We start from the raw sequence: 13,638 nt of genomic DNA, 5'->3' as shown, positions 1-13,638 counted from the left end.
ATAGTTGTGAGTTTGTTGTCATTTTAATTCATAATTCTGATCTTCTTTTTCTTAAGTAAGTCCTTTTGACATTTCATATAATAATGGCTTGGTGATGATGAACTCTTTTAGCTTTACCTTGTTTGGGAAGCACTTCATCTACCCTCCCATTCAAATGATAGCTTTGCTGGATAGAGTAATCTTGATTGTAAGTCTTTGCTTTTCATCATCTTAAATACTTCTTGTCAGTTCCTTCTTACCTGCAAAGTTTCTTTTAAGAAATCAGCTGATAGTCTTATAGACATCCCTTTGTAGGTAACTCTGCTTTTTTTTTTTTTTTTTTTTTGCTGCTTTTAAGATTCTCTTTATCTTTTACCTTTGGTATTTTATTTATTCTGTGTCTTGGTGTGGTCCTCTTTGGGTCTAGCATGTTTGAGGCTCTCTGTACTTGTACATCTATTTTCTTCGCCAAATTCAGGGAGTTTTTCTTCATTATTTTATTACATAAGCTTCAAATTTTTTGCTCTTCCTCTTCTTCTTCTGGCACCCCTATGGTTTGGATGTTGGCACGTTTAAAATTGTCGCAGAGGTTCCTAAGCCTCTTCTCATTTTTTTCAATTCCTATTTTCCTCATTCTATACTGGTTGACTGTTTATTTCCTTCCTTAGGTTCCAAATAATTGATTTGAACCCCAGTTTCCTTCCCTTCACCATTGGTTTTGTGTGGATTTTCCTTCGTTTCACTTGGCATAGCCTTCACTTCTTCCCTTATGCATTTGCTGTACTTAAGCATATCTGTCAAGCCTGTGAGCATCTTTATCACCAGTGTTTTGAACTCTATGTCTGTTAGGTTGGCTATCTCCTCATCACTTAATTCTCCCACTGGAACCTTGATCCATTCCCTCTTTTAGACCATACTTCTCTGTCTCCTCATCTTGACACATTCCTGTGTTTGTTTGCTTCTGTGTCTTAGGTAGAGCTGTCACACCTGTTACATTGTAAGGGGCGGAGCCTTAGGTCTTTGTCATACAGGGTGACTTGTTTCACCACGTAGTGGCCTTGTTTGCGGGGGAGGGGTCTGAGAGAGAACAATGCCGCTTGCCCAGCACTCACCCCTTTTCCAGGCACTTCTCCCACTTCCATATGGGACTGGTGCCTCTTTAGCTGTTGCCCTGGCTGTTGTTCCCAGAGTGGGTGCATCTGCAGATGTTCTAGGACTATGGGGGCTCTTTAAACAAGTGGACTCTACTGAGAGACTGGCAGTTTCTTCCTTCGCCCCAACCCCCACTGGTTTGCACAGTCAAAAGCAATGAGGCTCTGTTTTTCCCAGCGCTGAGACCATAGGCTGCTCAGTCTGATCTGGTGCTGGGAACACTCCCCAGGTGTCCCTCCTGACTTTTTAAAACGTGTGACTGCACTTCCCACTGGCCTGCCACTGCTGCCGCAACCACACCGTGTCCTCTCTGCCCTGGCTCCGCTCCTCCTACCTGTCTGGATGAGTATTTCTTTTTTATATCTTTGTTTGTTGGACTTCTTTGCAGCTTGGTTTTCTGGAACTTCTGGTTGTCTCTAGTTTTGAAGTAGTTGTATTCCTTCTTAGTTTTGGAGGGAGACACAGCGTGTTTGTCTAGGACTCCATCTTGGCCGGAAGTCCCAGTTGTTTTATTCACTCATCTACTGATGAACACTTGGGCTGCTTCTATATTTTGGCTATTGTAAATAACACTACAATGAACATAGGGGTGCTTATGTTCTTTTGAATTAGTGTTCTGAGTTTCTTCAGATATATTCCCAGAAGTAGGATTGCAGTATTAACAGGAAGATCTACTTTTAATTTTTTGAGGTATCTCCATACTACTTTCCACAGTGGCTACACCAGTCTGCATTCCCACCAACAGTGCAGAAGGGTTCCCTTTTCTCCACATCCTCACCAGCACTTGTTTATTGACTTATTGATAGCCAAAAGTTACTAAAAATGATCAGAAATGCAATTTGACTTCAGGTTCATGTGACTTCAAACCTGTGAGTTTATCTACACTATTATATTCTTGAGGTATAATAGTAAGTATTACACAAAGACTGTCAGCAGAATTTTAGATGCTGTATCAATGATGAAAATATTTGTGTGAAATATTAAGAACAATGTAAAGCTTTTTAAACATATATTTAAATAGTTACTGAAAGTATCTTTTACACAAAGACCATTCATTTCTACTTGATAGGCAGGAAGTCTCTGTAAGAGAAAGCCTCTGACAAATCTTATTTTTAAAATCTTAAGAACATGGCAAACATTGCATTCAGCCTTGCCTTATTGATAGTCTCTGACCTTTTCTGCACTCAACAAACGGCTAGAGACTCCACCATCTCCAACATGACTGATTACATCTGCATTTAAGAAAATTAAAGAAGGCAAAATGGCCTAGTGCTTTTCAGTTTTTGTATTCCTTTAAGCACCCAAAGTCTTTATTTAAATTAAATCATTTCTGAAGACTATTATTTGGAGAGAATAAAGAAGAAGCTGGGTTGCTCGGGTTGGAGTAATTGGGGGAAGAGCCTCTTAGTTCCTTAACTCTTTACACCTCTCTAAATCCCCCATCACTCTAGCAGTGATCTTGAGGCACCTCCACATTGTGGAAACTCAGAGAAGGCTTGTAGTTCTTATGCTAAAACTATTGCACTGTGATCTTAGGTAAGTCCTTTCTCAGCTCAATTAAGTAATGACATTAGCCTAGATGTGTTCTCATTCCTTTTAATCCATGAGTGTAGATTAAGAATATTATTTTTAAAGAATATTATTATCACATTCTTCAGTCTCTTTTTTTAAAGACACACAAAAGCATTGTGATGTAAACTCAATACTAACATGGAATTTTTAATTAAATAAGACAGTGATATAACAATTGCCAAATACTTTACTAACCATTTCTTTCTATTCATATGTCCAACTACAACTTTATTTGGAATCTTATCAACAAATATTCTTTTCATAAACTGTGTCTATGGTTGGGAACAATGGTTCTTCCTTTCAACAGACTCAGGAAGGAAGTTTCCATCAAAATAGTGACAGTACTCAATCCAAATCAATGTATTGAGATAGTCCTGGCTTTATATTAACCCTTGTTTTTATGTTTTATGCAGGGCTAATTTCAGGCTTGGTTCCAATGTACATTGGTGAAATCGCACCAACCACACTCAGGGGTGCTATTGGCGCTCTTCACCAGCTGGCCATTGTCACAGGCATTCTTATTAGTCAGGTAAAATCCCCACACTCTATTTCATTTATCCTCTACTTTACCCAGCTTTTATCTCCCTGACTGTCCACACTTACTGTAGACCTACATAGAAAAAAACTTCCACCAGTGGTAGTGGAAGTGGTGTAGGATCATAGACTTTTTAGCTCAAAGCTAAATTATTACTACTCCAGTGCTCACTTTTCCCCTTGGAGCTGAGGTTGTGTTATACAGATAGAGTAATTGCTTTATTTATAAAATACTATTCTACTCAAGTTCTGAGTCACCTAAGAAGAGTTTTTTTTAACAAAGGTCGAAAGTTATGCATGACTTTTGTCATTGTTTTAAATATCAAATATGTTGTTAAATGTTTGGTTGATTCCTATCCTATGTGTTCCATAGGAGTTCATGAAAACAAACGTAGGTGAAGTCTTTGTAAATAAAACAAGTAGTTCCTAATTTAATTAAGGTAAGACACACTAGCAGTAGTTTTCATCTTGATGCATATTTGAATCAAAGTTCTCAGGGATTACTATTCAATAGTCAGTATGTCTATCCAACAAATTGCTGCCAAAGGCAGACTCAGAGTATGAAGTTGATATGCTTCCCTACCATTTCAGATTGTTGGCCTTGACTTCATACTGGGCAACCATGAGCTGTGGCACATTCTGCTTGGTCTGTCTGCTGTTCCAGCTGTCCTACAGTCTCTGATGCTCTTCTTCTGTCCAGAAAGCCCTAGATACCTTTACATCAAGTTGGATGAGGAAAACAAAGCAAAGAAAAGTAAGTCTGTGGGTGTTTTTACTTTCTACCTATTGTTTTGGAACTATCACCTAATGAGAAAGAGTGTGCATGAATGGCTACTCTTGAAATTGGTAGCAGTACTTCCCAAATGAAGTCAGTGATTACATGTAAGGAGAACGTGCATACCACTCCAATATGACAGGCATGTGCCATTTTGCACCCATAAATATTCACTCAGTCCAAATCAGAAGCTCGCATGCAGAGTACTGGACTCAACCATAGTGTTCTGAAAGACCTTTCCAGCATTATGCTTCAGGGGTATGAGGACCATAGTTCTCTTTGTCATAAGATGAAGCCAAATGTTCTGCTTTTTTGAAATAAAAAAAGCAGAATTTAATGAAAGAATTCCCAAAGTGCATGTTATTAAGTAATAGAAAGGACTATGCAGAACTGTAGCCTTTTCATTTACATACTACATATACATTTATTTTTGTTTTGACTGGAGTTGTATAAATGTAATCATTTTGGGGGCAGGCTTGAAAAGACTCAGAGGACGTGCTGATGTCACCAAGGATATCACTGAGATGAGGAAAGAAAGGGAAGAAGCATCAAGTGAACAGAAAGTCTCCATAATTCAGCTGTTCACCAATTCCAGCTACCGACAGCCTATTCTAGTGGCATTAATGCTGCACATGGCTCAGCAGTTTTCTGGAATCAATGGGGTAAGTTTAAGAACATCTCCTAACTCTTAAGAGTAAAGTAAATTAAGATAGAGCAAAAAAGGGGTTACAAGTTTAAACAGCTAAAAGACATTTAAAACTATTAACATCACATGTCTTAGTATAAGTGAATATTGAGTGAGCATTAATTTTCTGTTTTGCCTCATCTGTTTTCTAAAATTAGCTTATAATTTTTTTTAATGCCAACAATCAATGACATTATAGGTCTATTAGGATGTAGGTAAGAAGGCAAAAGTCATAATAAATACAAGAAGGGAAAAAGAGAATAATTACACCAAAGAAAACTAAATTACAAGGGGCTTCTAGAGTTGAGTATAAAATTTAGGATTTATAATAGCTTTGGCCAAAAGAGTCCATGGCTCCCTCTATTTAAATGAAGTACTGTATACCAGATATCCAGGTGCCAAACATTTCCCACCACCCAAGAAACTTTCACTCTGTTTGGGGAGACAGTTCATGCACACAAAATAAACCATAGAGGGAACTGACATGATACGGTGAGTGAGGGTGGTAGAAAAGACATAATTGAAAAACATACTGAGTATTAAACTTGCTAGCTTTGGGGTTTTGACTTGAAGTCTTTGCATTATGCAGACTAGAATTATTTTTACTGGCAATTAGCTAGTAGAAGAAAATGATTCAGCATTTGTTAGGAAACTGAACAAAGGAAATCACTTATCCCCTTTTGTTGCTGTTGAAAACATTATTTGGGCTTCCTCTATAGATAGCCAATCTCAGATCCACAAAGGACACTTTGGAAGTGACTGATGGGTGGGTAGAGAGTTGGGGGAAGCAAGGAAAGTAATTCCTATGAGGTGAAGCAAAAGGAGAACTGAACCTTACTCCACAAGCTGAATACAGCTCTGCTGGTCATTGTCCTCCTTTAAGTGTCCTTGATGTTCATTTTAATCTAATTCTCTTTATAACTCTGGGGCTCAGAGACCAAATTGCTTTCCCATATCTCAGCTATGTCTGTACATTCAATGGTACAACACTTAACTCTGTCAATGACCCTGTTTTAGTTTCCATCCCAGGATTTACTTAGAGGCATCCAGGAAATACTGGACTTGAGGCTGCTGGGCAGCCTAAAAGTGGTGGGAGAGAATGCAGTGTGCTAAAGCCAGTCCTCACTGAGCATGGTTTTCACAGTCCTCCTGCACCAGCCCAGTCTGCAGAAAGAGGACATGTATGTTGGGAAGGGATGCCAGAGCATGGCAGAACAACAAAATGACCTAAAAGACTATTATAGAAGTAAAAGTGTAACTAAATAATAAAGGCTGTTAGGGAGGTTGTGAATCAATTTCTCCATCTCTACTGAAATTAGTGGAAAACTTTGGATTAAACTCTCATATACACTGACGAGAGTATCAGCTGCCACAACATCTCCAGAAAATTGTTTGGCAGTATCTATCAAAGCTAAGCATATACATACTGTTGTCCAGCAGTCCTATTCCTAGGTGTAAATGTATGTATGTATATTTTACTGAAAGGATTGTATTAGAATGTTCATAGCAGCACTGTTCATAATCACACTAAATGGCAACTACCTAAATAGCCATCAGTGGTAGAATGGGTAACTAAATTGTGACATATTAGCATAATAAAATACTATATAGTAAAGATAATGAATAGTCTACAAATACAATTATAGGTTCTTCTCACAAAGGTAATGGTACAGCCAAATACAAATTAATATATACTATGTGGTTTCATTCATATCAAGTATAAGACTAGGCAAGCTTTAGCTACCTACAACGGTAGAAGTTGAAAGTGTTTCCTTGAGAAAATAACATGACTTTTAGGGGGCTTCAGAAAAGCAAGAAAGGATTTATTTCCTAATCTGGATATTGGTTATACAGGTATGTTTACTTTGTGAAAATTAATTGAGCTATACAGTTATGACATGTGTACTTTTTTGTATGTATTTTATACTTTAACAAGAGGCTTAAATTTGTTTAAAATAAAGAAAATGCATATGCAAAGTTTTTAGCTAAATATAAAAAGAAGTTTTAAGCAATCAGAAGCTTTAAACACTGAATAAAAAGTGTGATTTTTCCTCCCCTGGAAGGAGAGGGTGGATAAAATCTTAAGGAAGTTCTAGGGACCATGGTTACATAGAAGCAACTAAAATTAAACAATTTAAAATATTTCTTGGTTTAAAGCCATCAGTGCTAGGCTTCTTGATTAAGGCTAAACTGTTATTATCTTGCAGATCTTTTACTACTCAACCAGCATTTTTCAGACAGCTGGACTCAGCCAACCAGTTTATGCAACCATTGGAGTTGGTGCCATCAACACAGTTTTTACTGCTCTCTCTGTAAGTAAAATAACCCTAAACTAATCTCTTAGTTCCTTAGTTAAGAAAAAGAATTAAAAAAACAAAAACAAAAAACCTGTGATCTAAAAGTGATCAATGACTTTCTATTCACATGTTCTGGCTATGTGGAACTAAGTGGGTCATGGGAAGACTCCTATATGTGAATAACCATCCACTGTGTTGATTAGGCATAACTGAGCAGATTGTCTGGTTCTCTGGTTATAACTGGTTCTCTCTACTGGTGGGGATGCCATTAGTTATTCATTTGTGAATTAATAATTCAACTGCAGACACACAGAACATACTCTTTAGGTTCCTTCTCTTTTGCTCTATACTTGCGCTGTTGGGTTTAGCCAACAGCTTGTGATTTCCTTCATTATTGGATCTTGTAACTAGATTCCTGTCCTTCCATAGTTGAAATTCATTTTTTATCCTGGTGTCTTGGGAAAACATTTTAAAAAATAAATAAATGTGGTCCTCTCAATGAGATAGCCAACCCTCTAGTAAAATTAAACCATCTTGGCAATTCTTATGATGTTAAGCCACTGGACACAGCTTCCAAGTAGCTCACAAGGCCATGGCTTCTGGAGATGCACATGACTGTGTAGTATTATTAGAGGATGGAGTAGAAGTGGTGCATAAGTTGAAATGTTAGTTATTTTTGAAATTTTATTTTTTAGAAAATGTCAAATGTTATTTATTTTTGAAAAAAAAAAAGTTTTTTCCAACAAGGGAAAGAGGTCATATACTCTTTTTAAGACAAAATACCTTATATAAGAAATGATTTGGTATCTTAACAATAATAATATATAACATAATGATCTAAATATTAAAGTAAACGAGCAACAACAAGAAGAAAAAAAACTTCCCAACTAATGTAACTCACTCTAAAATGAGGGTAATTGGCCTTATTTTTTATCTTAAAATGCAGGGTGTTCAAAAAACTTGTGCTTTTCAATTTCAGTCACAATGCTATACCCAATATATTTTAGTCACTTGTTTTTCATTCTCTTCAGATGTACTTTTAACTATTACCTTAGGGTGGTCAATAAATTTTAGTCTGGGTACGTAAACTAAAAGGCAGCTCTGTCCAAAAGTGGGGGCAGAACAAATAACAAGGGAACAGCAGTGGCTCTGTAGATATGCCTTTAGAGATAATGCCTGTTTAAGCCAAAAGGCTGCTCTAAATCAATGAAGGCCTGGTGCTGGGATGCAATCCAATGGGCTATTTGCATTCTTTTGTTGCCAGAGATAAAATGTTTTACACATCCTACTTCAACATATTTTTTTGATACAGAGATTATGATTAAAATGTTTTAAATGTAACAGGATTTGCTGTGTAAAGCATCCAGTTGTCAAGATTAAGTAACCCAAATTCTAAGAGTGCCTAAAAGGAAACTACTGCAGAATTTCCTTTTTCATCTCCCTGCCACCAACCTCATTGGAGTAGAAAGAATTGCTCTGAAAACAGTGTCTTATTCTGAATATACATTTATAGAGTTCATCTTTATATTCTGTGAACATTTTTGAGATAGTGACACAACTTAAAAAGTCATCTCTAATCAGCTGTCTAACTACAACTAACCTGCAGCACTATAAATAACATTTAAAAACTTTAATTATATATATATATATATATATATATATAGAAAAGTTGTTTTAAAGTACAAAAAAGATAGCCCCTCAGTCACCCAGTTTCTCTCCCTCAAATTAACCAATGTTATCAAATTCCATGTATCAAAATAAAGATATGCAAATAGGAATATGTACTGAAATATATTAATGTTTCAACAATTTGGAAGGAACATATTTGGTCTTCCCCCCCACCCCCCAGGATGAACATTTGGGAAAAGAGAGAGGCTTTCCTGACTCTACTTTGAATTATGTTCCATTTTCCATGTTTTCTTCCACACTAATGGGCCCATAGGAGAGAGTCTGTAATCTTGAGAGAAAAAGTAAAACAGGAAGAAATATGGAGGGATCTGGGAGGCAAGACGGAGCTAGGGGAGGAGCAGTGGCTACCGCACTCTAAATGGACTTCCAGGATCTGAGTGATGCACACTGTCTGGGCCAAAGGGAGAGTTACGGTCGGCATACATCTCCAGCCCCTGACCAAATCTCACCCTGTGTCACATTCCTCCCTGCATGCTCACCTGGCCTCAAAATGGGAGTCTGACTCAATTTTCAAGGCACGCAGTTTTAGAGTTTATTATCTATTAGTAATAGTTATTCAGAAACAGAAAAAAACAGACATAACAAAAGCTCTTGTTCCTTAAGAAATGCTTCCATTTTCTTCATAGCTTGATGTAGTGTCATCAAGTCAGCTTTAAAAGCCATGATTAAAGAGTCAAATAGAAAGAGAGAGAAATTTTATGAACACAAATATTTTTCTCGCTTCCTTCTCAACAGTTAAGTGTGGGCTCTTGGCTTATCATCCCAAAGTGATTTGATACTGATTACAAAATGCCTCTGAGGTGAAAGGGGTTTTCACTGGAGGTGAAAAGAAATATTTCTCAGATATTTTCAGAACCAGAGCTCACTATAGTAAGGGCATTGGTTTGCTATTGATCTACTGATAGATTTGTGAACCTAGACAATTTACTCACCAAAGTGAGAAATTAAGACAGGAAGTTTTTCTTTTTTTGTGAGTGATGCATCAACCTTGGCAGTACTCTAAGGATCAAGCAAGACTCTATCCAACAAACTCTGGTTTGGGCTAATTGTAAATCTTAACCATTAACGCAAAGATCCTCAGATCCAAAGGAATCAATGACCTATCTCTGACTTAGAATAAGAGTACGCTTTAGGGTGGGGGAGAGAAATTAGGGGAAAAGGGGACAACTGTAATTGAAAAACCAAAATAAAAAATATAATAATAAAAAAAAATAAAATAAAATAAAAAAAAAAGAGTACGCTTTAAGCTTTTGCTTTAAAGTCTTACTTTTTCAAATGGATAATTTATTCCTGGCACCAGGTACATTTAGGCACACCAGTAAAATGAAGATCTAACTATTTTAGTAAAGTGATCAAATTCCATATGTTGCCAGGCGAGTGGTCATAACTCAATTTTATTCTCAGTGAGAAAGTTAGATGAGAATAATCAACTCCTCAACAGTTGTACTGTTTCAGGTGTCTGCAGTGCACACACACTCAGGAGAGAAATTAGTATCATTTTTATGTGGAAATTTCTTACTGTAAACATATAGGAAATGTATTTGAAGAGATCTAAGATGTATGGCCGCTTAATATGGTACCCAAAGTGATAATCATAAAGTCATGGTAACACTATGGTTCTTTCTTGAGATTGCCATGTTCAAATTAATGTGACTAAAGGAAGCAGGTATTTATGAGTGTCACCTTTCATCATTGAGACCAGCTTTGTTACCTCGGGCAAGAGTCACCCCACTTCTCAGTTACACATGGGTAAAGTGGGATAACAGAACTGCTTCTTTCCAGCTTTAAGAATTAAAAGGACCTCTTTGTCAGCAAAACTATTGAAGTATCAAACCTCTGTGCTTTTAAACTTTCCTAGGTGTTCCTCGTGGAGAAGGCAGGCCGTCGCTCTCTGTTCCTAATTGGAATGAGTGGGATGTTTGTCTGTGCCATTTTCATGTCCGTGGGACTTGTGCTGCTGGTGAGTCTGGTGCCTGCACTGAGGTTTTTAGTTGCCATATGATCGCAATGTTGTGTGCTCCAGGGTAAAGCGCTTGTATGTCAAAACACTTTTGAGAATGACTTATGAACTAAAAAAGAGCATTTAACACAAAGGAGAAATATAAAGGAAGAGATAGCTAGTTTGGGGAGTTGAAAGGGTGAACATCAGCAAGCAAATTGCACTTGTTACCCAGGGAGGCAGTGGAGCAAATGGTCAGAGTGTATGCTTTGGGATCAGCCCCAAACTAGCTCTACTACTTGGCTGCCTGTGTGACCTTGGGCCTCTCCAGCCCAGAACTCTCAGCCACTTCTTCACATGCATCTTATGTAGCAACCTAGCTATTAGTAGGAGCAAAGATCACTGGATCCTGACCCTGCCTCTTTCATAGGAAAAGAGTGACTAAGAATCATATAAAATCCTAATCTAGAGGATTTCCTTATAACAGAGTTCAAAAGATTTAAGGATGACTCAGATGAGAATAAACTTGTCTCCAACTAGAATACCTTGTACATATTTGCACATAATCACCAGGATGGGTCTACTTAGCTAAAGGAAGAAGCAACCAATGATCCCAGTTCTACTTTTGTTTCTGTTTTGTTTTGTTTTGTTTCAGAATAAATTAACTTGGATGAGCTATGTGAGCATGATCGCCATCTTCCTCTTTGTCAGTTTCTTTGAAATTGGGCCAGGCCCCATCCCCTGGTTCATGGTAGCTGAATTTTTCAGTCAAGGACCACGCCCTGCAGCTTTAGCAGTAGCTGCATTCAGCAACTGGACCTGCAATTTCATTATAGCTTTGTGTTTCCCATACATTGTGGTAAGCAGCCTAATACTGTTCACATTTACTGAACAGAAGATAGGGTCAAGCAACCGCGGATTGGAACTCTGTGTTTGTTCTCTCTGCAGGACTTCTGTGGACCTTATGTGTTTTTCCTCTTCGCTGGAGTGGTCTTGGTCTTTACTCTGTTTACGTTTTTCAAAGTTCCAGAAACTAAAGGAAAGTCCTTCGAGGAAATCGCGGCAGAATTTCGAAAGAAGAATGGTCCGGCAAAAACACCAAAAGCTGCCACGGAAATGAAATTCCTTAGAGCTAGAGAGACTGAGTAAAGATAATCTGCTTTTTGATGTGAACGGAGAAAGGATGAAAGTCATGTGATTTTAAATGACAATTCTTTGAGAATTTTATATCTATATCTTAAAGTATTGTTTTATTTTTAAAAGGAGCTTTTATGGGCTCTGATCAGAAATGTCATCAAATGTTACCTAAGAAAGTATTTCTTTTTTAAGTTATAGAATTTATTTTTGATAACAAAAATCTGTAATTAAGTAAACCTAAAAGCCTAGCTCATTTCATTACATTAAAGGGCAAGAATACTCTAAAATATTACTTGTTCTATTCTTTATAACAAGGTTATACTAAAATTGAAGCCATTTCAAGGTATCACATTATTGCTTTATTAAGCATGTGACTAGAAACCTGAGGATAAACTATTAATATTTACATATTTGAACCTTATTAAGTTGGAATTTTCTTACCCACAAACCTCATGCTAAAGAAGATTCATCTATTGGCAGTTAAGGTTCACAGTAAAATTGATAACTTTTCCATTTCTCTCATTCAGTTATTTTTTTTTCTTGTGTATTGGAATTTGAATTTTGCTTAAGTTTTTATTTTTTCTGTATTTTCATGTAGAATGGTTTAGTGAGTATATAAAAATATGTTTGTAAGGAAAAACTTTTATTTTTGGTAGGCTTATGAAAATCTTTCAGTACTTGGAAAAAATAAGCAAACATTTTAGAACCTTTGGTGACCAAAGAGTTCTATTTTAGATTAAACAGTAAAAAAGTTTTACCTGATAATATAGCATGGATTATCAGTTAATATTAACGTCTATTATAAATCATTGTTAAACCAGTTCCTTGTTGGTTCCATCCTTTGAGCTATGTTTTGTTTTTTAATTAAGCACAGACTGGTTTTCTGAGCTGTGTTATAAAATATGCTCAGTGTTAAGTCGGCATTTTGTATATCTCTTCAAACCCCAATAAGTTAAAGTAGTCTAACTTGGGGAGTTTGAAGTAAAAGACTGCTATTTGTTAAAATGTATATATTTTCTGAATCATTATGTTTCTAAATGGGTTGAAAAGATAGGGTTAGAGAATTCTTGAGGGGTTGCTCCTGAAACTTCATAAATGTTCAACTGCAGACTTGATCAAAATCCCTGTTTAATTTTCCTGGGAAGACTGAGTTCCCTAAGACAAAAAAACCATCCCCTTTGATGGTTCCTTCTTCATCTTAGCCATATAAGGATGCTATCTAAGCTGTTCTGTTGCAATTGCTACTTATTGTGTACTACCTTTGTGTCGGGCACCATTCTAAGTGCTTTTACCTATGTAAGCAAACTGAAAATACCCAGATAATAAAATGGACTTTTGCTCACAGTCACTTTTGCAACTAAGGAAATACAGTTCTGATGGATACCAAAGGCTTAGTGGGGAATTAAAGTATCTTCAGGCTGTTTTCCTCACGTTTGAATCAGTGCGTTTTATGTTTGCTTTAATGTGCATAAAAACACTCAACATTTGCTTATTCGTTGTTGTTGCTTACCTTTGTGTAATTCGGTAGTCCAAATAATGAAGTTAGTTCTTTTCACTTTGACTTATTTTTAATTTCCTTTGGGCCAATTTGGGATAGACTATGTTCACTTAGGACTTTAAGACAGAGTGAGGTTAAATAGTTCAGGAGAACTTTGTGCTAAGCTGTGAACTTTCGGAGGGTTGAGGGGCTGCGGAGCAGGGATGTAGGAACTCTGAATAGTGGAGCAGAAAAATGGATCTTGTGCAGCTTTGTCTTCTGGATGCTGATGGCCTTTGAGAAGCCCAAAGTTGCAATGATAAAGAAATTTAAAATTTTTGTAGACAATGAATGTAATCATTCATTTACTAAGAGAATAAAGTAGTAAAGGTTTAATAAAGA

The 13,638-nt window shown here is 36.8% G+C and overlaps 1 protein-coding gene across 1 annotated transcript in view; it reads left to right on the top strand.

The window, feature by feature from the left end:
• SLC2A2 (solute carrier family 2 member 2) overlaps nucleotides 1–13,251 on the top strand; it is a 35,093-nt gene extending 21,842 nt beyond the window's left edge. Inside the window, exons 5-11 of the mRNA XM_090273889.1 lie at nucleotides 3,117–3,232; nucleotides 3,829–3,991; nucleotides 4,487–4,674; nucleotides 6,905–7,009; nucleotides 10,542–10,643; nucleotides 11,278–11,481; nucleotides 11,571–13,251. Coding sequence (XP_090130015.1) covers nucleotides 3,117–3,232; nucleotides 3,829–3,991; nucleotides 4,487–4,674; nucleotides 6,905–7,009; nucleotides 10,542–10,643; nucleotides 11,278–11,481; nucleotides 11,571–11,771 — 1,079 coding nt within the window. The 3' untranslated portion in view covers nucleotides 11,772–13,251. The remainder of the gene's footprint in view (nucleotides 1–3,116; nucleotides 3,233–3,828; nucleotides 3,992–4,486; nucleotides 4,675–6,904; nucleotides 7,010–10,541; nucleotides 10,644–11,277; nucleotides 11,482–11,570) is intronic.
• The last annotated feature ends 387 nt before the right edge of the window (nucleotides 13,252–13,638 follow it).

This window comes from Furipterus horrens, unplaced genomic scaffold (assembly GCF_987537825.1).
Source record: "Furipterus horrens unplaced genomic scaffold, mFurHor1.1.pri manual_scaffold_1, whole genome shotgun sequence".
NCBI lineage: Eukaryota > Metazoa > Chordata > Mammalia > Chiroptera > Furipteridae > Furipterus > Furipterus horrens.
Note: the sequence above shows the minus strand (reverse complement) of the source record. Positions and strands in the feature narration are given on the sequence as shown.